At 43.2% G+C, this 25,471-nt stretch overlaps 1 protein-coding gene across 1 annotated transcript in view; it reads right to left on the bottom strand.

The window, feature by feature from the left end:
- The window catches only part of LOC139801195 (tropomodulin-2), a 33,840-nt gene extending 16,143 nt beyond the window's left edge, over positions 1–17,697 (bottom strand). Inside the window, exons 1-3 of the mRNA XM_071755190.1 lie at positions 17,593–17,697; positions 10,265–10,473; positions 7,683–7,839 (exon numbers count right to left, since the gene is read on the bottom strand). Coding sequence (XP_071611291.1) covers positions 7,683–7,839; positions 10,265–10,390 — 283 coding nt within the window. The 5' untranslated portion in view covers positions 10,391–10,473; positions 17,593–17,697. The remainder of the gene's footprint in view (positions 1–7,682; positions 7,840–10,264; positions 10,474–17,592) is intronic.
- Positions 17,698–25,471: the final 7,774 nt, after the last annotated feature.

The following is a 25,471-nucleotide window of genomic DNA, read 5'->3' as shown; positions in this document are numbered from 1 at the left end:
TTACAATAATAATTAATTTACACATATGTGCCCCTATAGGAAAATGTATTAATTGAGCAGAGAACAACTTCACATGTATTTTCATGTTTGTTTGTTTATTGTTAAACAATATACAATATTATTAAATATTAATATTATTAAATATTAATATTAATTTATTGTCTGTTTATTGTTTTGAATAGCATAGTTGGTAGGATTTTACTTGTGTGTCCAATCTAAAAAACATTTTCGCCTTCATTTATAGTTTATAGCAGGTGGAATATCATTTCTGGTATGTCTTGTCTCTGTCTTCCTTCTTATGTCATTAGACTTTTGTGAATAAATATAAATGGCCACCATTTTATTTAGTTCAGATACTTAGAATTTATTCACACCTTGTACAAACCATAATTTTATGAGCCCAAACTTGGCAAAGCACAGAGCAATGGAGAATACTCCTATTTAGACTAGCTGTAAAAATCCCCTTTTATTTCAAATCAGTTTTATTTAAGTTATTTAATTTTTTAATACAAGTGCATTTTCTGTCATGACTGTAAAACAATTATGTGCTTTCTTTTCCTATAAACTGTAGCTCAGGCTAATGTACTTTCAAGAAACTATCTGGTTTCACTTATTACTTTTTATTTTTTAATGAATCACTGATGACAGTGAGTGCCTGTTTATTCTCAATTCCAGAATGCTACGCTGACCTTAGAAGTGAAATAACCTTAGAAATCTGCCTTGCATAGATCACAGGCACCTGATTCACTTTTTCCATTTAGTACCATTCTTTTCTTCTGAAGTTTCCTTAAACTTCTCCGTGGAGCTCTATGAAAATGGAGCTAAATTAGCTCTCAGCAGGAGTAAATTTGTACTGTGAAGAAGAAAAAAGGCCAAGTTTGAGTGTGAAGCTGAAAGCCTCTGGTAATTAAAATGCAGTATTGCAATTGCTGCTGCACTGTTTCTCTTGGATTAGTGTCTGCATAGTCTGTGCTTTCAAAATTATGATAACAGAATCAGAGGGCAAAGTTAGGCTTTCCAAACTTAGTAAATGTATTGTGTGTGTACACAAAGAGTGAAGTTAAATGGAAGCTGCATCTTTGACTTTGATCAGCATGCTGGGATTCTGCCACCTTAGTGATACTTTTTAAAGAATTCTTCTGAAAAGCATACTTTTCAAAGAAAAATAAACAAAAGCCAACAAATAATCTATAGAACAGCAGGAAGCTCAGAATTTAATTGTCACATTGGTGACAGAAGTGTAACAATTAGGATCTCTGTAGTCCTACAGCAGCCCTCTGGATTACCACCTGGCTTCACCTCCTTCAGCATCACCATCACCAGCAGAAAGCTCTTGTGTCCCATGTGGAATGGCAGCAGAGAGGGAAGAGAGTCAGGCTGTGACTTCAGGTTCTCAGGGGCATCAAAGAACCTTGAAACTGAGGCAAAGCAGGATGACACACTCCTTCTGTTCCTCTCTTCTCCCATCCCATATGTCCTTCTTCTCCTTACCCCCATGCTTTCCCCATCCTTGCTCATCTTTGAATCCTGACCCTTCCCACTACCTCCTTTCCCTCTTTCCTCTCTTCCATCCCTGGTGTTTTCTACAGCTCCTTTCCCCAGAGCTGCCACAACTCGTCCTTCATCCTTCACATACAGCTCCTCAGAAAACAATTTCTCTTCCTCTCTGCTGGCTCTTTACCAGTGCTCTTTCCAGAGCCCTCCCAAAGTGAGGGGAGCACTCTCAGAGCAGGAGAGATTCTCCCTGCCCTGGTTCTGCTGTGACAGTGGCCTCTCAGGTGCCCTCCCAGAGGGAAGAGCATCTCACCCAGACTGCACCCTCCAGGTCAGGGCTGCCAGGGCATTGCTGTCAGGCAAAACCTCTCAGGACATGACTAACATGCACTGCAGGGGGAATATTTGGAAAAGACTGGAACAAACTGGATGTACATGGAAGTAAAATATTCTGAAGATGCCAAACTCGAGTGTATTTCCCAGGGGATTGCAAAGGGCATACATTTCAAGATTCCCCTTCAAAGAATGGAGGCACTTGCAGCTCATAAAGAAAAAAACCAGCTGGAAAAATTTACTTTAGAAGGCTAAAACAATGTGTTTTCTCCTAATCTTGTTCTTGGAAACAGCTGACTCCTTTTTGCTGACACTTTCCAAAAATTCGGCCTGGGGCAGACTCCCAGCATGGGAAATTTCAGTGTGAACTCTGTGAGTTTGGCAAAGTCATGAGCAACTAAAACAGGGTCTTACACAAGGCAGCAGTGACAGGCACTGGCTAGAGGCATTCCTGTCAGCAACTGCTGCACTTTCAGGGCTTTAGGAGACAAAACATCAGTACTAAATTTAAGCCTTTAACAGAAAGAAGGTGGCAAAAATTTAAGCCACTTCAGTGCTAGGAGTGAAAAGATTGCCTTTGTCAGTCTGAGAAGGACACCATGTTTCTAAATGCTAATGCTTTTATATGAAGTCTGTTAGAGAAACTGGAACTGGAACTCATTAGCATCTACTCTAATCCTCTGCCCTTCTGCAAATGACTGGCATTATTACCAGGGCTGTGTATTGATAATCTTGCTTGGCACAGCACAAGATGCAAGATAGATGTTGTCTGCCACAGCAGCTGAAAAGAGGGGTTTGCCCAAAAGTTCTCTAGCTTACTCATGCTTATTTTCTTCCTTTTCCCTTTTATCAGTTGGCTAAAAATGCTAACATTCAATCACGAGCATGTTCCCTTCCCCTTTGCTATCCAGCCACAAATAATAATAGCCCGATCCACTGGAATTTTTCCATGACTTTGAGAAGTGGATCAGATCCAAAATGAGAGGGTTTGGCAAGCAGTAGAAGATGTTGTAGAAAGAAGGCATAGTGGTGAAAGGTCAAAACAGGAATAATAGCAATTAAAAATGGCATAGTCAGCTTTTAACATCTAATGATATTTCTCAGCAACATAATTGTTACCAATTATTTTTCATTAGTATCATGTAGGTAAGAGAACCACTGCAACAAGGCAGAAACAAGTGTTGTTAAGGGTTTATGTTTGCATTACAGTAGGACTCAGGTCTGAACCAAGATCAGATGTGCACACAGAGTTCAGTAGGGGAAAACATGCAACACTCACATTGCTCTTTAATATTTTGTACCTGCGCTGCCCCTTACTTTCTCCACCTCTTCTTTTTGTTCCTGAACCTCTCACGCACTTGAAAATGTCACAGAAAAAGGCTTCACAGTGACCTGAGTGTGATAACCAGCTGCTTCAGCTCCATGTCTTGCAGGCAGTGGGTCAGTCTAGGTAACTCCTCAGGTTCTGTGTAAAGATTTCAAGAATATCTACCCTAAGTAGAAACTAATCAAAAAAATACATTAAATACTCCAAAACTGCCAATCACTATGGCTGCAATTATCAGCCCTGCTCCCTGTGTGTCCACTGCTCATTAACACCAAGACCTCTGTTTGTAGGAATGGCTGATGAACTGTTGTGCAGATGATGTTCCTGAAAGCCACCAGATTGTTTGCATGCCCCAGTGGGATGGAGCAAAGGGAGCAAACACTTGCCACAGGGACATTCAATATGAAGGACCCACCCCTGACATGTCTGGGGGAAGATGTGGGGAAAAGTGGTCTGAGAAAATTGGTTGGGTGTGTGTCCATCAGGCTGCAACTGTTCTGGCCCTAATTCAGCACAAAACTTGGGTTTTCATGGAAACTGGAGAGCAATTCCATGCAGGCTTGAAAAGTGTTTGTTTGGGGGGGGAGGAGGGGGTTGTACAGCAATTACTGTAATATGTGAATGAGCTGAAATTAGGCAGAGGGCAAACACCCTCTGCATCCCATTTGCTTGGTTTTGCCCACAATTTCCAACCTCTCAAAACCACAATTACAATCAAAAAGGAGGCAGTTCCAGCTAGCTCCCAACCTTCAGCTCATATTTAACACTTCCTGTGTTTTAACCACTCTGAATATCCCTGTCACCTCTGGAATGTGTTTTGGCTTGTTTTCTAGCACAATGGGGGGTTTGTTCAGCACATACAGACCAGCACAGGCAACTGAATTTTCTCCTGTGGCAACTTCTTGGTATTGCTTTTTGGTCAAGAGCTCTACAATACATCATTAACACAAAAAAAAAATAAAAAAAAAAGAGGCTGAGACACTAGATAAATAATAATGATGTATCACGGACTATTCTGGAAGGAGAAAATTTTAAATGCCACCTTGTTTTTCACTCATCACTGAGTTTTCAAGTCAGCATCAGCTTTGTATGATAAAATATAGGAACTGGGAGAAATGCCACTTAACATTTGATAGAAACATCCCACTTCCTAAATTAAAAAAAATGCTTTCTCGGTGGCAGAAAAATATCAAAGTACAAAACAGTCACAAAAGCTTAAACAATACTTGACATAGTCTAATCCTATTGACAAAAAAATATTTGCAGGTGGTAAAGAGTGCCAAAAGGTACACTGACATCAACACCTCTTGTTTCTAATTATACACAACCAGATGCATCTTGAAGCTTTCCCATATTTTAAAGTTGCAGAATTAGTGTAAAATTAATTGGGGAATATTTACAGTAGGGATACATTATAGTGTCACTATAATTTAAAGAAATCAGCTAACAGGCACCTCTATAATAGAATTGTATAAATATTTACCCATCTCTAAATACACCTTAGAGACCATCAATATGCAAAAGGTGGAGACTAAGCTTTTCCTCAAAAGATACTCTTCAGTTTCTTTTAGTTTAGAAATGTAAATTATTTATCCTGAATTTATTACGAAGCTTTGGAAGGGTACAAATTTTTTTTCTATCTAAAGTGACTTTAAAACTGGCATGTGATTATCATATCTTAGAAATGTCTTGGCAGAATTGCTTTATTTCCTTGCACAGAAAATATCATAAATGAAAGCCAAGCCATTAATATTTTCATACAACCATTCTCTTCTTTTCTCTTGGATCAGGTTTGTCAAAGTAAGTATTGCCATACTTAAAAGCACAAATTATAAGATTTAGAGCCAGAAACATGTGGCCTTCGTGTGACATTCACCATGTTTCCCCAGATCCACCCAATTAGCAGAATGATCACATAATTAGTAGGAAGATTTCACTACATTTGGCAATGGAGCTGTCAGTTATACGTTTGGTAAGGCTCAGACTCTTTGCAGTGTGGAGCAAGGGGGAAGAAAAACAAGAAAAGGAGACAAAGAAGCCCAATGAAGCTTGATGTCTGGTGGTCTCATAGAACACCTCCTATCAAAGTAAGTGGGGGCAGCAGGAGAGAGGTTCAAGTACCAATAGGGGATCAGACTCAAAATAAACAGATTATTCCTCAAAGCCAGTTTCCCTTCAAGCAGTACAAAAATTACACTGTCCTATTCATCCAGTTCTCAGTTGTGAAGGTACTGGGCCTCATCATGTTTACAGAGCTTGGATTAATTCAATTATTTCAAATATTAACAAAGAAACAAAGGGTATTTTCATGGTACTTGGCCTTTGACTTCAAAGAAAATTTACTAAAATTCTTTGTGTTTAGGCCATAAGTGTAAAATGACTGCAGACATCATATGTGGTGGTTTTCATTTAACTTAATTTGCTAAAACACATACTGAAGACTTTGTCAGGAACTGGTGTTGTACAAGGAACTGGGAATTAAGGGAACAATTCCCTTAGTCAAAAATGCCATCATAACCTCATCATTGTGATAATCCTTAAAACTGTAGTTTTGAAGTAAAAGACCCCAGTGAATCAAATACCAAACCAAGAACAGCTTTAAACGTTCTCATGGCTGAACTCACTCTGTGCTGAGGGAAAAGTAACACGTGTGGTTATCCATGTTTGCAAAGCTGTGGTGTCTCCACACCAGAGAAACCAGGAATTAATAAGCAGCACTAACAAGCACCTTTAAGGCATCTGGAAGCAAATGTAGGACTCACACTGGTTTAGCCTCCTCAAAAGAAAACTGAAATACAATAAACAGGCCAGTGCATACAGTAAGACTGCCAAGGGCAAAGCAGGGATTAGTTCTGTCCAGATCAGGTGCCAGTCCTGTGGGGATGTGCAGTTCCACACACTGCTGGCTTCTTGTGTGCTTATGTTATATATGTTATGTTATATAAAGAAAGAATTTCTTTAGGGAGAGGGTGCTCAGCCATTGGAATGGGCTGCCCAGGGAAGGGGTGGATTCTCCATCCCTGGAGATATTTCAAAAGAGCCTGGATGTGGCACTCAGTGCCATGGGCTGGGAACCACGGGGGGAGTGGATCAAGGGTTGGACTTGATGAGCTCTGAGGTCCCTTCCAACCCAGCCAGTTCTATGATTCTATGATTCTATGTTTCAGGCATGTTGGGAGATCTCAGGCATGACCACAGCACAAAACACCAAGTCTTAGACTGAAGTCAGTAAATATCAGTAAGATGAGAGCTGAGGGAAGGGATCAGTGTGAGTATGCAGAGACCTGCAAGTGGTAACTTGTACTGCTAACACACTGGTGTGTGGGAGACTGGGAAGGGGGAAAGGTTGGTAGTAACTCCATAATACAATGAGCTTTTCTTTTCTGTACAGTATGTGCTTGATGACTCCTGCTACGAGCAGAATCACTGCAGTGTCACTGCACTTCAGTGGGCTCAGCATCAGCCCTGCTGGTGACACTGAGAGTTATGATGGAGGGAAAAGTAGGTTAAAGAATATGCAGCATGATAACAGCAGTCAGATGGAGCAGACAACTGTCTCCTTTGTTTAAAACCATTGTTTCAAAGAATGAGAACATTGTGTAATGACAGTTACAAACCCTGGCCAGAAAATAACATTTTATATCTTTGATAATAATACGTAAAGTAAAAAATGTTGAATTCTTTGAGGTATCTGCTTTTCCTTAAGCTGGACTCATTGAAATAAGGGCAAATTCACCAGATGGTCAAAAATAGACCCAGATATAACAAGTTCCCTCTTGAATGAAGGGTAGCCTGAGGCACTGTTATTCACTGTACATAAATGAGAAAAAGGAGGTAAATGGTGCTAAAGAAACATTGTCTGCTTAAAAACATGACTGTTTCTGCCCTAAGGTTATCCTACTAATGCTGAATGATTAGAATCAGGTTTTCCTGGGTTTTTCCTTTTTTTTCTGTAGCTGTAGGAAAAAGGGAAGCAGCAAAACTGTGTGCAAGAATAGCATTGCCAGATGTGCTAGTAAACACATAAATAAATGGAAAACCACTTATTTTTTGTAAGTGTGTTCCCTAAGCTATTATTTACAGCAACTGCAGGCAATACTTACTTAGAAAAGCATTTATATATTTCCTCCTAAACACATCCCCCACCTGAGTACCCTTGCACGGGCCTAATGCTGAACATGTCCCAGCAAAGCCAGGGAGGCCACTTCTGTTCATCCTTGACTGCAAACACAGGCATTTGCTGATCTGAGAACTGCTGACTGAGCCCTTTGCTGGACTGAGGTTGGTTGTTCCCATACCCACCCCCGGGCCTGATAAAACCTGATAAAACCTGATTAAAAGGAAGACCTCTACGTGGCAGAGAAACCCCCCACTTCAACTCCTGCTGCACCAGCTCTGGCTCCTCAGCATCACCCTGCACAGACACAGCCTCCACCTCTTCTGTCCCAGTGCATCCCACACAAAGGGCAGTGCAGTGCAGAGCAGGCAGGGCTGGGTGCCTGTGCCCAGCACACAGATGGCTTGGTACCTTTCTTTTCCCCTGTAAATGGCACGAAGTCTTCTCTGTCCTTGTGCTCCAGCGCTTGCTTCTCCAGGTAGGAGAGGAGCCGCTCCCTGTCGAAAGGGCCCGTGGCAGCCTTGGTGGTTTGGTCCTTCTGCCGGAACCCCGCAGGGAGCAACGCGTTCTGGGGGAGAGGGGAGGCATGGAAAGGGGGTGAGGCACTTCCACAGAGCCTTCCAAATCTCATTTCAGCCTCGCTGGTGTCTAAGTGCAACCAGTCTTTACCAGTCACTTCCCACTGACACACTGGCACTCCTTGTTGCAGCAATGACTCGCGTTACCTGAACCTATTCCAACCAGTGCATCACACCTCGAGTCCTGTGCCCAGTTCTGGGCCCCTCAGCTCAGGAAGGAGATTGAGGTGCTGGAGCAGGTCCAAAGGAGGCAACTGGGCTGGGGAAGGGATCCAGCACAGATCCTATGAGGAGAGGCTGAGGGAGCTGGGGGTGTTGAGGCTGGAGAAGAGGAGGCTCAGGGGAGACCTCATCACTCTCTCCAACTCCCTGAAAGGAGGTTGGAGCCAGGGGGGGGTTGGGCTCTTTTCCCAGGCAACTCTCAGCAAGACAAGAGGGCACAAGAGGTCTCAAGTTGTGCCAGGGGAGGTTTAGGTTGGACATTAGAAAGAATTTCTTTCTGGAGAGGGTGATCAGGCATTGGAATGGGCTGCCCAGGGAAGGGGTGGATTCTCCATCCCTGGAGATATTTCAAAAGAGCCTGGATGTGGCACTCAGTGCCATGGGCTGGGAACCACGGGGGGAGTGGATCAAGGGTTGGACTTGATGAGCTCTGAGGTCCCTTCCAACCCAGCCAATTCTAGGATTCTATGATTCTATGATCTTCCAGCCTGCTCGTTTGTATCACCTCTAAATATTTGTATTCAGTGTATTTACAACCTCAGCACCAAAGAACTGAGCAAGATCAGAGCCCTCAGTCTTACATGTTATAACCACAGAGTTTGCAGCCCAGATAAATAGAGAAGTTTTCTCTATATTTTTTTCTCTTCATTTAGTCTTTTTCTCCTCGTGTTTATTACTTTTCATTTCTTTCAAAAACTTTCATTCTAGGGCAGGGGGCTCTTGGACTTCAGAAATGAATAGCATGCAAAGAAAGTTTAGTGGTGAATCGTGTAGGCTGCAGTTATTTAGAGTATGTAGGCAACAACCAGATGAAGCCCCACTTTAAAGATGTAGCTGTGTGGCCATGTGGTTGCACCTGCATCCTCTAATATAGGAAGATGTGTAAGGCTCCCATATTTCTGCCCAGGAAATCTCAGAAAGAAATACAGGTACATGGACTTTGCAGCACACGTGCAGCAAAGCCAACATGCTGAAGACACCCCAGAGCACTGCAGGAACACTTCATCATTGGCTTGAACATGTCCAGTAACTCTGATCCATGGCAAATATCCAGTGAATTCTGAGCATGTCCAATAAATTGAAACCCCTGGATGTTTTATCTGTGCCTGTGCAAGCATGCCCAGAGTGCTGTAAATTTGCTGTACTTATGCAGCTTGACTACAAATACACCACAGTCTGTTTTTTTTCTTTGTCATGAATGTTCTGTGTCTCCAATTGAGGTGCCAGATACTGGAACATACCAGACCCTGCACTGCAGAAGTGGCAGCATGAAGGGAGAGAGCTGTAAAGCACACCCCTAATTTCCAGGTAAATTTGTGGTATGAAACCAGAAGCTACAGATACACTGAGGGTTTTTTTTACAATTTAACTTTGCCTCTGGAGTGAATGGATTTAATCTGCCAGTTTAGCTGCCAGTTTTCAAACTGCTACATCAGTTTGGGAGGTTTTGGAGTAGGGTACAGACAGAATTCCCATGCAGCATAGTTGTGACTGTAGCCTCACCATTGTAGAACTGAAATGTTCCCAGGCTGCAGATCTTTAAATCCTTTGTGAGAGTGTCTTCAAATATCCAAACTATCCTTGTTCTCTAGAAAACTACAGTTGCATAGCTGAGTCTTATTTTTCTTAATCATGCCTAAATATATTCTCTTTAGCTAAAAAAAAAAAAAATCTCTGCTGAATGACATAGTCAACAGATTTCAGAAGTTCAAAAGATCTGATCTTCACAAGCTCACATAATGTTTATTTGTTTATTGCTGTGTTCAGAAATAGAAGTCATAAAAATCTTCTCCTCGTGCTGCAGTGTACAAACATGATTAAAGATTTGGATTGCAGACAAGCTCATGTCTAAATAGACAAGGGATAGGGGAAGGGTACAGTGGCCTTTACAGAAGCAAGGAGCACATCACAGCAGAAATAAAACCAAGATGTCCCTAGCTGAGCTGCTCATTCTTAAGGGTGCACTGCCTCTACTTTAACAGAATATAAATAAATATAAATATAAATAATATAAATATGAATAAATTAAATATAAATATAAATATAAATATAAATATAAATATAAATATAAATATAAATATAAATATAAATATAAATATAAATATAAATATAAATATAAATATAAAATGCTGCAGTGTGTGGCATTTATGATAGGCAGCTTTGGACTATGATCCCCCAGGCCCCATTACTAACCTCAGGATCAAGGTCATCAAGAACATGCTCCAGCTGTTTCAGTTCATCCTCTGAGAGTTTGCTGAGTATTTCATCTTCATTGATATTCTTATATTTCTCCAGCTCTTTTCGGAAGGGCAGAGACATGGCTCCTGCTCTGCTGCTTCACCAGTGCTGCTCTGCAAGATTTCAACCATCCAGGAACACAGAGCTTCTGGCAGCTTCACTCACTGTTAACAACAAAGCATGATGAGTATTTCCATCCAGCTGACACAAACCTAAGAAGCCTGCACATGGTGAGAGTCATATTTACACTTCATTCCTCTCCAGAACCCATTCTAGAGCCAGAATCTACCTGTAAACTGATGGAAAGATAATTAATGCACAATCAGAACATTAGCTGGGGACTTAGTTGTGGGCCAGGCCCTTCCCAGTCTGCCTCATTTCCCATGCCAGCACCAGTGCTCTCTGAATGACAAAGCTGTGCACTTTTCCAGCTGAGATTTTGCATTCACAAATTTCAGAGTTGCAGTTGTCATGGAAATCAGCCAACTGGCACCTACGTCTGGCTTCTGTGTCAACCCAAACTCTGATTTCCTGTGGCCAGGTTCCTGCTTGTCTTAAGATAACAAAATCCACACAGGTTCTGTCACTCTCTGTGTGAGCTGGAAGCCTGATCTTTATTTTTCTTTTGTTCAGAATCCACATTTAAAAGTTGCATTTACTTGAAGTTTCACTATTAAAATAATGAATGTTGAAACAGATCTCTTTTTTCTATTTATAAAAAAAGAGAGAGAATAATGAGTAGAATTATAAATTTGAAAAATCTGGAACTCTGTGAGTACTGCAAGGTATGATAATCTGGACTTGAAACACTTAAGCATCCAATTCCAAGAAAAAGCATTATTTTCCCTATACACTCCTATATTTTACATTATTAATGCCCTATTTCTTGTCCCTGTTTTCCTATCACAACATCATTGTCAAGGCATTTCAAGTGTCATAGTGGAATTCAACTGTTCTTTGACTGCAAGTTTCTTTGAAGAAGTCAGCCAGCATCTGATGTTTCACAGAGTTACAGTAGTAGTAAAAAATTCTTACCTTATCAAAATTCTATCAGATGTGCTGAGGGTCAGAGATGTTTTGGCAAAAGAAATCCAAAAGAGTTACAGTGTTTATGTACTTGCTGGTTAAAGAGAACACCGGTTTTAAGTACATTTAATTGATACAATGTTACCTAAATTACTTGTTAAAAACTCACAGCATTTTATTTAAAAACCTTTATTTTTTTAAAGAGTGAAACCAAAGTCAGCTGCAGTACTGTATTTCTGTACCAAGGCATCAGGTGCCTCCTCCAAGTTTCTCTGGATAAGCCCATTGAACACAGAACATCTCAGCCAGCAGTCATTAACTGGGCTGAAAAATTCCTTTGAGAGGATTACAGCCTTTTAAAACTGTACTTAACAGTTTAAATGGTTAATTTATTAGAGTTTAATTGCATCCCTGGAAAAGACAGAGATGTAATCTCAAAGTTAGGTTATTAAAATGTAGTTAGAAAAGTCCCTAGCCAGAGCACAGAGCAGTTTCCCTGGACACAGCCCTGGTGCAGTGCAGGGTGCTTGGGAGCAGCACCTCTGGGGCACTGCGTGGGTCACATCAGGGGACACAGAAGAATTCTGTCACTACTCTCAGCAAAAACTTAATGGCTTTTGGGAAAAGGTTTGCAAAATCTACTGATGGGTAATTACTGGAGAGTGTGTTTCAGACATGTCATGGTTTAACACTGGCCTGGCAATTAAACCGAGTAACAGGTTTAGTTGGTTGCCCAAACCAGGACAAGACATTTCTGATTTCTTTATGAATTCTCCGAGTGCTTAACCATGAAGGGAAGATATGCCAGGAGACACTGGTGACAGTTTTCAATATTGTAGCTGTGTTTTTTTTATTATTATTATTAGGAATATATTTGGCCATACGCAGCAATGACACCCAAAGTGAAATCCAGAGCCAGATCCTAAAGATGTATCAGTGTACCTTGTGGCCTGAGGCACTGTGTTAGATAACCCTTGGTAGATGAGCAGTGCAGGGAAGAGCCTGATATCATACTTTCCACCCATGCACACGTTTGCAGCAGGAATTCCCTCGATATTTTCTCTTTCACTACTCAACCCTACTCTTCAGTGGCTGAACCAAAGCACCAGACATCACTCTAGGGAATTTCTTTGCCCACAGTCCCTGGGAGCAGTAAAGCTCTTCTGGAGCTCTGCTGAGATGCCTCACACCCCTGCCCTGGCTTCAGGCTCTCTGCTGACCTTGCACCACAGTCACCTGGTCAGAAGCCAAGGGAAGGAGGTGGATGTAACACCTCAGCATCATCCAGTCTGGGGAGGAGATGCTGAAGCCTTGAGCTCACATGCTCTGGAAACGGGTGTCTAATGTGATGATTATGATCTCCACCTCCCTAATTGGATTTCATACTGGTAATTTTGTGCATGTAAACAGGGCCATATGCTGTCTGTGGTCTGAATTTTCTGAGTGTGCCCATGCTGTTTACTTTTTCAGTTATATTCACTGCGTTTTCTTTGTTGTGATTATTGTATGAAAACTTTAATCAGGAAAGGAAGCAATCCTAACTAATCAACAGCTCCTAGCTACTGTTATTTTTAGCATAAAAAAATAGATCAGGCACCATAGAGTAAAAAGGAGGTGTTCAATGTAATTGCAGAGGATGTTACACTGCATTAGGGACACTGAGGGAAGCAGAATAAAGGACTGAGTTTTCCCTTGGATCTTACTGGGAAGAGGCAACAAGCAGAGTAAGCAACTGAGTAGCACAAATTTCCACTCCCCCACACCCTTTTTTTTCTTTTTTTTTTTTTTTTAAATAATTATTCAGTTTCAATACAGAGCATCACATCTTACCTTGGGCTTCAATACCCAGTGCTGAGCAGCAAAGCATTGCTGTTAGATCTGTGCTGATTCAGGGTGTAAGAGGCAGCATTTCTGCTAACCATGTGCTATTTCTAAATCTTTGTGGAGCACAGATGTTTCACAGTCAGCTTCAAAGACTGTTGCTATATTTTTATCTTTGATTCCTTCTAAAGAAAGATCTACATACTCCTGACTTATTTGGGGCAGCTTTTTTACTCACTGCCTTCAAAATGTATTTTCAAAGATAAAAAGGGTGTCATTAGTCAGCCTGCAGAAAATCATCACTGTTTGATGGAGTCAACACCTGCTGTCCTATAACTCCTCTATATTTTGCTGGTTTGTAAGTGTTTTTTGGTTATAATCCTTATATGTAACTGGAGACTTTTCTAGAGTAGCCAGGCTGTAGTTTCTGTTGATACCATGGCACCATCCTTCTAAGATAGAATAAGTCCTCTGCTGAATTAATATTAGATGTCAGAGAGGTCCCATTTGCATTGGAGGCTTGGATCCCTTGAGAAATGTTGGAACAACCTGAACTATAGGACCTTTTATGGATCAGCAGCTACAAAGGCACAGGAAGTCAATCATGCTGCCTAAAAGAGGCTACACACCTAGAAAAACATCATGTCTCTGAAGTTCTACAGAGATAACAATAGTGTCATACAGACAACGTGAATTTCTAAGGCAATGTGTATTTATTATGCAAAAAGAGGTGTGCTGAATGTTAAATAATCCAATAGTTCTTTGTATTTTCATAGAAAAAAAAAAATCTTTTTTTTTTATAATCCGATTTTAGAAAAAGTTCTCAGTTTTCCAAATCATGGCAACTGCTGTTTAGGAACAAAATCCAGATTCCCAGTCTATTTTGAGCTATCTCCATATCCACAGTAGTGGATATTTGGGTTTTGAAAAATAGTGGTTTTCACTAAAATAGAAACTGATCAGTGTATAAGGAACCATTGTTCCTTTTCTTTAAACAGGCTGGAGCAGCTAAACATGAAAACCAGAAACAGGTGGAATAAATCCCAAGTTAAATTGATACTGGACCAGATAAATAGGATTGGGGCCATTATGATTAAGTGCAGTGTTTGTGCAACACAAGCAGCTGCTCAGTAGAAGGAGGGTGATTGTCCCACACTTCCCAGGCATGGAGTGCTCCCAACTATGCACTTAATCCAGTGCCAGACAGGGAACCTCTCTTGCTGTCCAGGAACTGCTACAAAAAATAAGGCTGGCCTACTGAAAACTCAGACTTAAAAGTTGAGGAATACTCCATTATTTGAGATATAAATAATGCTCCTTTTTATTTTTATACTTAGAAAGCAATATGGCCTCTCTAACCATGAACATATGGGAGATGTATAATCAGAGATCGTGTTTTGTGGCCCATTTCTTCTTGGGTTTGAACTAGGAAGTTCAGAAACCTCAGCAAAGCTTAGAAAGGGTTTCTTAGCTGCATTAGGGCCAGCACAGAAGTCTAACAGGAATATTCAGGGAAGCATTATGAAACTGAAATTTTTGTCTGTATGAGGAAAATGGTATTAGCTACAGGTCCTGATGTAGATAGGGCCAGGAGACACATAAAATAAACTTTAAATGTTGTTTCACATTCTGTTACTGGTTTAGTGCCATAGAGAGACTGGTAAATAACTAAAAATTATGTTGTGCTAATAACAGACCAAGCCTGATCCTTTAGGATAATTTTTAGTGCCATAGAGAGACTGGTAAATAACTAAATATTATTATATAAAATAATAACAGACCAAGCCTGATCCTTTAGGATAATTTTTAGTGCCATAGAGAGACTGGAAAATAACTAAAAATTATGTTGTGCTAATAACAGACCAAGCCTGATCCTTTAGGATAATCATTCAGTGATAAGAAACCTCACTTTATAACCAAATGAGCTTTCCTGAAGTTTGGTAATGTTTGTGCCACTCTGTAGTTTACATTACCAGGAGCTTCTTCACTGAGGAACTGACAACTCCCATGCAAATCAAATGTGAGACATCAGTTCACATAATGGGAGTTCAGTCATGCTCTAAATAAGAAAATAACCATCATGTATATTGCTAAATTATCCATAGCAATGTACAGTTATTTATGGAAGATATAAAGTGCTGTATTCCCTTTGATTCAGATAACATAAAAGGTTTTTCACTGCTGACAAGAGAAGATGAAATATTAATGCTTCTCTCACTGAAACAGAATAAAATTATATAATAATTAATTTTTGATTGATTCTAAAATAACATTAGTGACATTATTCACATCCATTCAACACATGAAGTAAGTCCTGGGAAGCAACTGGCTTTCTTTACAGTGGCTGATGAATTCACAGCCTCTTTCTGGGTGACATTTTTAGATCATAACCACTAGAATTGGTTCCATATCAAAAATGATAACCATTGACCATATGATGATTTAAGACAGTCTCACTAAAACCCAGCAAACACTAAGTTTCTCACTCAATTCCTACCTAGAGGAAAAGGATGGCAGAACAAACCTTAGGTTTCCAGATATTAGTGGGATTGTGCACATTTCCCACTGAAATGGGAAATTTCTGACATTCCAGTGAAGCATCGAGTATGGAAATGGAAAAAAACAGACACACCTGTCCATCTGTCCTGTCTCCTGCAGGGAGAGAATCCTTGCTTTTTTTTTTTTTTATGCAGAAATGTATAAGCATTGCTTGCCAGAAGGTGTAAAATACTGGAAACAATACTAATCTGGGGAAGAAAAGTTATGCAATGAGAGAGCAAAGTGCAGCATTTTGAACAAAATTATTGAGATGAGAGGGGCTACTGGCTAAATTCAGACAAATCCAACCAAGCCAGACGAATGGGAGAAAAAATACATGAAGAATTTGGGTTGGTAAAGTCACTAAAATGACTCACATAATCTCTTCATGCTTTACATAGTGGTAAAAATTTTCAATACATACATATATCTGTGTGTGTATATATATATATATGTATTTGTGCATATATATATATATATATATGTATTGTGGGAGCCAGTTAAGAGCTGCACAGCATACAGCACCATAGCAAAGGCAGGAGGTCTATTAGACAGCAAATGAGTGCAAAGTAACATGGAAAATATCACAATATTGTTTCTGTAACTCAGTGAGGCACCTCCATACACCCCTGGGCTGGAGTTAATTTTTTTAATAACTGTATCCATCCCTTGCAAGGAGTTAAGAGGATGTGGTGCCTGCAGTATTAGGCCAGTTGGTCCCAGGTGTTTCTTTCTCATTACATGTTCCTTCCTCCAGAAGTGGAGGGCAGAACAGAGGAAGTTCAAGGACAATTTCTGAAAATAATCAGTTAAAGAAAAGCTTTCGTATGAGAAGAAATTGAAAGACTGCACATAATTACTACAAATACACAGCTCAATAACTTACAGAAGACTAATTAACATTTTTACAAGCACAGATTTACACATAATATCTCCCCTTCCAATGATTAAATTTATATATGATGATATATTTCTGAATGTTACACTGTCGGGTTTTTTTAATATAAGTTTATGTCATCCTAAGCTCAGGGTGGTCACATGGGTCTAGCCAGTTTTCATTTATTTCATTTATTATTTATTTCATTTATTTTTTGGTGATACAGCCCTCAGATCTCCCTACATCTTCCTCATTGACCAACTGTGGATTTTCACTCCGGAAAAAAAAACCAACAACCCACCAAAGCTTCCATCAAAGCAAAATCCCTAGAAATAGCGTGGGGCCGCCCTGGTGATTTTGTAACCAGCGGATAACAGAGCACATCTGATAGCTAACGCCGCTGTGCTGGCTTTCAGGACACCTTTTGCTCCTCAAGAGCTTGGAAACGTTACTAAATGTTACCAAAACCGCGTCCTGTTCCTGAACCTGTCACGGGTGCGTTTCTCCTGCCCTGCTCCATGGCAGCAGAGCGTGACCACCCCTCCCTCGGTCCTGCGGGGTTTCTGACATACAAAAGCCGGGAGAGCTCCGAAGAGAAAGAGCTTCTCGTTTACAAAAAAAACCCCAAACCTTCTTTTCACGTTTTATTATACTGCTCACCTATTTTTCGTCGTTTGACGTCTGACATGAAGGATGTGAGCACACTGACACAGACGCGTTCTTCCCCTGTGGAACGCGCTACTGAAACCCCAAAAAAAAGGGCAGAAAGGGAAAGGCTCTGGGCGCACCTCGGGACCCGGGGCGTTTCGGGGCCGCCCGGGGGAGCCCCGCCGGTTCTCACGCGTTCCAGGGGCCGCCGGGGTGGGGCCGGCGCCCCGGGGATGCTGCGACACCCGCCGCCGCCCCGCCTCGTCCCGCACCGTTCCGCAGTGCGCGGAGCCCCGCGGAGCCACCGCCCGCCCGGGCCCGGGGGCGATGCCCCGGCGGCCCACCCGGTCCCGGCCCCCGCCCGCCGCCTTACCCGCCCGTGGGGCCGCTCCCCGCCGCCTGCGCGGGCTTCCGCGCCCGAGCCCAGCGCCGCCCGCCGGCTGCGCGCCCCTCCGCGCCCCGAGCCCAGCGGCGGCGGCAGGTGGGTGCCCGGCGCGGCGGCTGCGCAGCGCGGCCCCTGTCCTGCCGGGCACGCTGGGACTCGTAGTCCGGCCGACCCCGCACCGGCAGCCCCGGCACCGGCAGCCCCGGCACCGGCAGTCTCGGCACCGGCAGCCCCGGCACCGGCAGCCCCGGCACCGGCAGCCCCGGCACCGGCAGTCTCGGCACCGGCAGCCCCGGCACCGGCAGCCCCGGCACCGGCAGTCCCGGCACCGGCAGCCCCGGCACCGGCAGCAGGCACTGCCAGCTCTCTCCATCACCCCCCGCCCCGATCACCTCCAGCCGCAGCGGCAGCTCCACCAGCCCCATCCCTCCCACCCTCTCCTGGCCAGGTCATACCCATAGCCCCCCCGTTCTCCCCTGACCCCGTTTCATTTCTTTCTGCCCCAAGCCTGCCGGTGAAGTCCCACGGCACCCACCTCCAGACCATATTATTATCATTATTATGTTGGATGTTGACCCGATCTAATGGGAGGTGTCCCTGCCCATGCAGGGGGATCGGGTTGGAACTAGATAATCTTTTAGGTCCCTTCCAACCCAAACCATTCTGAGATTCTGTGATTCCACCTCGGCTTTGACTTGGCATGAGGTGGCCTCAGCCTCACCCCTCCCCGGAGCAGCCCCTCCATGTGGAAGCCATGGAAACAGGGGTGGGGATGCTCTGCCAGCTGCCCCCCTGCCCTGCACACATCACTAAGCAGCTGGGCATGCCCTCACTCTGCAGCTGGATCCACGGCCTTGGCAGATGTGCTGGACAGTCCTGGGTGTGCGTTTAGCAGCCAGCCCTAAAGAGCACGGTTTGCTCTTCTCACACCCCCTCTGCAAACCGGCTGGGCAGATGAACCAGCCAAACAGGTCCTGCAGCAGAAGTCTGCTGGCCCTCACCCTTTATCTGTGGCTCCAGGGAGCCCATTCTGGAGTGAAGGGTGCTGGCCTCTGCCCAAAGCCAGGCTGGTCTGTGGTCAGGATGAAGGACACAGGCTGGAGGAGAAGGGCTCTTTAATAAATGGTCCTTCATCTCCATAAGGATTCAGAAAGATCTCCGTGGGTCTCACCTGAAGGCCTAAAGGACAGGAGCATATCAGGGTGCCCTTCTCCATTCAAGAATAACAAGGCACTTCCTAAAAGCTTGGTGGCTCTTTTCAAGGAGACCACTGGCTGTATCATTGAGCAGTGAAGTTACTGTGTCACCATGGCATCAAAACCTCTCAGAATATTTTGACGTGTTGATCTCCACAAAGGACTTAGGAAGAGACCATTTTGATGCTTTTCCTCTCTTCTTTTAATATGCTTTGACAGTTCAATTTATAATTGTGCTTTTATCCTCAGTTAACTGTTAGTTTAAATTTAATATAATATGTAATACAATTTGAACGTACCCCCTGTCCACAATTTAATTTATCAAACTGCCTTTACTGGGTACTGTGTTTTAGCTGAACTGAGGCCCTTGGTTCTGGGCACTAAGTGATGAGTCACTAGCAGCAGAAAAGCTGTTTCCATGATTAAAATGTCTTTAAGTTTCACGATGTGTTGGGAGGAAAGCAAGACATTGCCTTGTTGAGAAGCAGATGATGTCCACCAAAGATGGACTTCCCTGCTAAAAAAAACGTGCAGTTAGGAAATACCAGGCCTTTGGCTTCACTCCATACCCTGCCAAACACCTCAGACACCTGCAGCCAGACTTACAGCACAAAACTCAGACTTGTATCAGGGACTGAAGGCTTCTTACCTTGGGTGTTTCACCACTCTTGCACAGGAGAGCACCTGTATCCACAATAATGCACAGAACGCACAAAGATGCTCCAAAACTAAAAGTATCCACTTGGACCCTCCTTTGCCTCAAACTTCTGATGAAATGGGTATTCAGCCATAAGTTAACAAAGCTTTTGCCAAACATCCATAATGGTATCAGATGATGTAGAAAAGAAACAGGTCTGTTTATTCCACAGTCTTCTTCTCTCTCTCTCTGTCTGGAAGCACAGAGATAAAACAGGGTTTGCATCCACAGTTTTGTTTGTTCAGTAGCAGAAGTGTCAGGGAAGATGAACCAAACTTACTTGAAATCTGCTGCTCAGCAACTTGGTGGCTGAGGCTGGAGATGAATCTGTTTGGTGTTGGGGTTGAGGCTTCACTGCAAGTAGGGCTGACATGAGACAGAAATGTGGATTTAAATCTTAACGTGGATTAAACCCTCTGGTGGTGTTTAATCTTGGTCTGTAGGATCAGGGATTGAATGAGTTACTCAAATTATAATTACACAAATCCTGGGAAAGGGAAATGAAAAACATCAACAGAGAGCAAAAGTTAACTTTGGGTTGTTTGTTTTTTGATAAGCTTCTGCAAGTTTGTCACTCAGATTTTCCTGTCACACCTTAAAATATATTTGTTAAGTCACAACTCTTTCTCAGTTGATATGAATGGGAAGAGCTCCTCCCATGTTGACTTTTCCTTTTGCAGTTGCCATGCTGCTGGTGACAAACTCACTTAGTTTCTGCATTAGTTTCTGTTAGAAAAGTACCAATCTAAGGCCTCTGCAGGGAGTGCAGAGTTTGGCTGGAATCAAGGTTCTTTTCTTAAGCTGGGGTTTCATGTTTCTTTTGTCCTTTTACCTCATGCTTAGAATTTGGAATAAAAAGATTAGAAACATGATCAGTTTTTCTTTAAGAAAAGATACAGATCACCTGTACTGATGAGACATACAGGCAAAAATGATAAATATATTAAATGCAGATGTACACAAAAGTATATGCACATGTAGACAAGTTACATTCTCCTTAAATCACAGCACAAAAAATCAGCCATATCAGATTCCGATTTTGTGTAAAGAGTGAGTATTCCAAATAATTTTTCATTCTTCCCAAACCACAGAATTAAAAGACAAAAGTATCCAATGCAATTCACAAAGCTAAGATGCATCCCTTTATGGGATATGCCTGCTACAATACATTTACATCAAATGACTCTGACTGACCATATTTCCAGTGTATGGGACGTCGTGGACAAGACCCTGAAAGCACATTTAAAAGTGCAGGGTGAGGCTCCAAACCTCCTTTTTCTCTGGTGGGAATCTTGCCTAAGATTTTGCCTTTCTATGCTTTTCATGCATTCACATATTTAAGTTGACTTGTTGAAAGAAAAGCAGAGGTGGTGTTATCACCCTAGGGATAAAACATACATTGGGACAACCACCCTAGAAAAGAATTTTACACTTTCAAGAGCCAGTGATTCTGTTGATCCCAGAACAAAATATTTTCTGACTCTACCCTCCCTTTGACCACAGGGAGTTTTCTTGAGAGCTGCTGCATGGTGAATGCAGTGTAGAGGTTTGGCATTTCCCCAGCACTGCCTAAACCGAGCTCACTGCCAGTGTGCTGCACCAGTAAATCTTTAACTGGGGCACCCAAAGGCAAATCTTATTTCACTAGATTATTTGTAGCCCAAATGTGGTCAGTTGTTTTAAGTTGCATGTATTTTTTTAATAAAAATAAGCAGAGGGGCTGTTGTGATCTTTTAATCTGTTTTCCTCACAACACAGCTTGTAAGATTTTACTTAATTAATTCCTGCTTGAGCTGGAGCTTGTCCTTTAGTCAAACATCTGGTCTTGGTTACTGTGTTGTGCATGGTTTGATCTCTTCCCTTAAAGATGAGCTGTTGATCAAATTCAGTGACCTGTATATAAAACCCCTTGGTTCAACATCTGATCAGTAAATCTGGGGCCCAGAGTAGAGACAAAAACTGATTCTTATTCATGTTTGAAATTACTGAATTGTGGTGACACTTGCTGCAATGGCTTTGAAAAGGAACAAAGGTATGTGCCCAGGCCCAGTTGATAAGAGCCTGGTAGTTCTAGCCTTAAAGTGCTGGCCAGCAGCATCTCACGTGGTCAAACACCAACTATATTTAGGCTGGAATTCTTAAATTCATTGGTCTGACAGAACAGAATCCTCATGGACTGTTTTATACAGCATATAATATGGTAAATAACACTAACTTAAAGTCATCGATTATTTCACCAAAAATTGATTTCTCTGAACTCTTCTAAATCCATAGAATTCTAAATCCTGAAGAAATGCATTTAGATTTGGACACTGCCCTGGGAGTAGCAATAATAATGAACACAGAGTCTGTACCAATCCATTTGCAGGAATAGATCTCAAATTCAACCACCACTTTCATTTTGCTGGTGTGAAAAGCAAGACACAAACCAAATGTTTACTTTTTGTCTGAGGCCCACTCAGTGGACGTGCCACTGGGGACAGGAACACAGGACTCCAGAAAGGTGGATGGAATTGCCAAGGGTATAAGAAGACCACAGCTGACCCTCGGCCAGAACCAGCCAGCTCACCATCCCCTAACCCTGCTTACAGACTATGCAGCACTGCTCTGCTCCAGGCACCATGTCCAGAAGTGTTCCTTGGGTTGGTTCACAGTTCCCTGGAAAGAAGTTTCCTGAGTACAGGCAACAGGACTTCTGCTCCACCCCTGAAATACCACTGTAGCTCTACCCACCCCAGCTCTGCTCTCAGTACTGGCAGGAGAAGGAGGAGGCTTTGGAGGCACAGGTCAACTCTCTACCTCCTTTAAACTGTTCTTTCAAAGTGGTTTGCTCCTCAGAAGGGAGCAGGACCTAACAAGTACAGTTCTCCTCTATTCACATGGTCTGCTAATGGTGATCTTTCTGCTCCACCTCTTCCTTTGTGCAGGGATCTGCAGGACAGCTTGTTCAGTGTTGGATTTCCTTCTTTACCTGAAGAGCATGAAGGCCAAGGTCAAGACAGACAGATCACAGTTAAATGGATCATTTTGCATATGTCTAAACTGTCTTAATGGTGCACTCAAGAAACAAAATCCTGTGCAGTGTGGCCTCAGGTGCAGAGAGACGGGCAGAGAGATGTTTCACAGCATGTAGGCTCCTGCAGGCAGGGCTTAGGATGCTGTGAGCCTGAGATTCAGTGCTTGTGCTTGTCCCCTGACAGACCTCGGCAAGCTGTCTCTGGCCACAAGGCAGACATTTGCAAGAAGAGAGAAAAATTCCAAACTTTGTGCAGGTAGCTATCCCTGTGGCCTCCTACCAAAGGCTGTGGAAGTCAGGCCACTCACAGGGATGGGCTTGTCTTAATCCTTTGTGTCAAAACATAAAATTCACAAAGCATTGGGGTGGTATCTAAGGGAAGGCAGGACTGAGGCATGCCCTTTGCTGCCACTGGAAGGAATATGATTTTCTCATTCATAATTTGTTTTAACCTGAGTTTGGCCACTGTCATAGAAAAAGAACTATAGGATGGAGGGCCCAAGCATGGCTTTTCATTGTCATTCAGTTTACTGACAAAATCCTTACTGTGTGAATTCCCCAGCCAGGAAAAATACTTCTGTTTCAGGGCATACGCACTGAACCCGTTTTCTTCATTTGTACCACGTCAGCCTTGTGGGCAGTAAATATATTATGATTTAATCAGTTTAGGATTACATCTGAGGCTCTGGATACCCCTTCCCTTCCATGTGCAACTCAGCTCAGTGAACAGCAGTGAGGATGCTTCAGCTGGTATCCACTCTTGCTTTGCACGTACATCGTCTCAGCACTAGTGGAAATTCTACTGCTGTCCAGGTATCTAATCTCCCTTCAGGTTTTGTACTTGCAAAACTTCCTTCACTCGTGTATGATTGTCTCAAATTATATCACAGCCTTTGAAAAAGAAATCCCTCTACTAATCCTTCTGAGAACATTATGTTTGCCCTCTGATACGTGCATCGGGCTGTCAGCTTGGAAGACGCCAGCCTTCTAATGACTGGGGGATTATGAATCTATTGCTGAGCATTTGCAGAAGTGCTCTTGTGGTTATAAAAGTGTCTCTTCATTCACCCACAGGCTCGGTGCCAGGAGGGCTCAGAGTGGCTTTGTGGGTCTCTTGCATCCAGAGCCAAACAAGGGAGAATCTCACGGCAGCCAAGAGCTGACTCCATCACCCTCTGACTGCCCCCAGCCCCCTCTTTTCCACACACTGGGAGTTCCTTTCTTTGAAGCAAAGCACTCTTAGATCGTTCAGCCCAACACACTGGACTGCTCCATTTTAAGTTTGCACACTTTTGATTTTAATGTCATTTATCAGATGAATTTCTGTCCCTAGGACAGTTATTAAGAGCCTCACTAATGACTTCAGCATAGCCAGGACTTTGCAAAAGAGTATTTAATTAGTGTGTTAGTCGTAAGATACAAGAATTTTATGTATTTTAAATAAACTACAAATTAAAGGGAAATGAAATCTTGGCACAGTGATACCAGTGGGGCCAACATTTCACCCCATTTCTTTTCCCAAATCTACCAAGAATTTCCAGTGACTCTGTACAAATCGGTACCTCAATATTACCTATGTGTAAGCCTTGGAATAATTTCTCTCTTGGTCTTAGAGGTATTATACATCCCTTGATAGCTGGAAAGTGCTTTGAGTTTCAAACTGCTATAGTTGTACTAAGGATTACTGGTTTTATTTATTTATTTATTTTCCTGCTACAAACACCTTATCCCCAAAGTGGGAATGGCAATGTCTACGAGTCAAGTTACTCAACAGTTTCCATACTTTTCATTATTTTACATTGCTGATATTTGGCCATCCATATGGCACATACCAGACAACTGACTTGACTTCAACTGTTTGTGTTTGTTTGGGGTGGTTTTTTTTTTGTTTGTTTGTTTGTTTTTGAGGTGGGGAAAGTCTAAAAGTTTTCAACATCAAGCAAAGTAAAGCCCATGGTAAAAACCCAACCTGCTGAAGGCTGTTGTCTGAGCAGCTCCAGCTTTCACCTACACTGAAATTTGATAGAGCACCTAATAAATCAGGTAAGCTCCTTTAATGTTTTCAAGACAATTTATTCAAGTTGTAAAGCTTTAAAAGACTGGCACTTGATTGATATTTGCACACGAAGTTTGGTACCTGAAACATCTGAAAATTAAGTATATTCCAGCCATTAACTGCACGCTTTGGTGTTCAGATTGCTGCTGCTGCCTGCCAACAGGAGGGAGTGCTGGGCCCAGAGCTTCGCAGGAAAAGCCACCATCTCCCTGGAACTGTGACACTTGTTGGGTTGTGGAGCAACAGGACATCGAGGTAGGGACCCACCCCCGCGGTGCCCTGCCCTGGGGCCTGGAGGGGAAAGCTGCACGGTTCGGATGCAGAGAAAACAACAGGTAAGCAGCGCTGGATGCAGGGGGGACACAGCAGAGAAGGAAGCAGCTAACACAGAGACCTGCAAGGACACAGAGAGCTGTAAGGGCCCACAGGAGTTTCAGGGCCTGGCCACAGCCCCTGTGACCGCGTGTGAACACCAGACACCATTCCGAGGCTGCGGAGGCGCAGGAGCCGGGGAGCCTTCGAGCTCCCTCCCCGCACAGCCGGGGCAGCTGTGGAGCCGGGGGGGACCCTGAGGTGCACGGCGCGGCTGGACCCGCACCCCGCACACGCCGCCCCCGCATTCGCCCCTTGTCCCCGCCCCTCCCGGTGCTGTGTCCCGATCCCTCCCGGTGCTGTGTCCCCACCCCTCCCGGTGCTGTGTCCCGACCCCGCCCGGTGCTGTGTCCCAAACCCCGCCCGGTGCTGTGTCCCGATCCCGCCCGCTGCTGTGTCCCCACCCCTCCCGGTGCTGTGTCCCGACCCCGCCCGGTGCTGTGTCCCGATCCCTCCCGGTGCTGTGTCCCCACCCCTCCCGGTGCTGTGTCCCAATCCCTCCCGGTGCTGTGTCCCGACCCCTCCCGGTG

The sequence above is a fragment of the Heliangelus exortis genome, chromosome 11 (genome assembly GCF_036169615.1).
Source record: "Heliangelus exortis chromosome 11, bHelExo1.hap1, whole genome shotgun sequence".
In the NCBI taxonomy this organism is placed as follows: domain Eukaryota; kingdom Metazoa; phylum Chordata; class Aves; order Apodiformes; family Trochilidae; genus Heliangelus; species Heliangelus exortis.
This window is presented reverse-complemented; position numbering and strand designations above follow the sequence as displayed.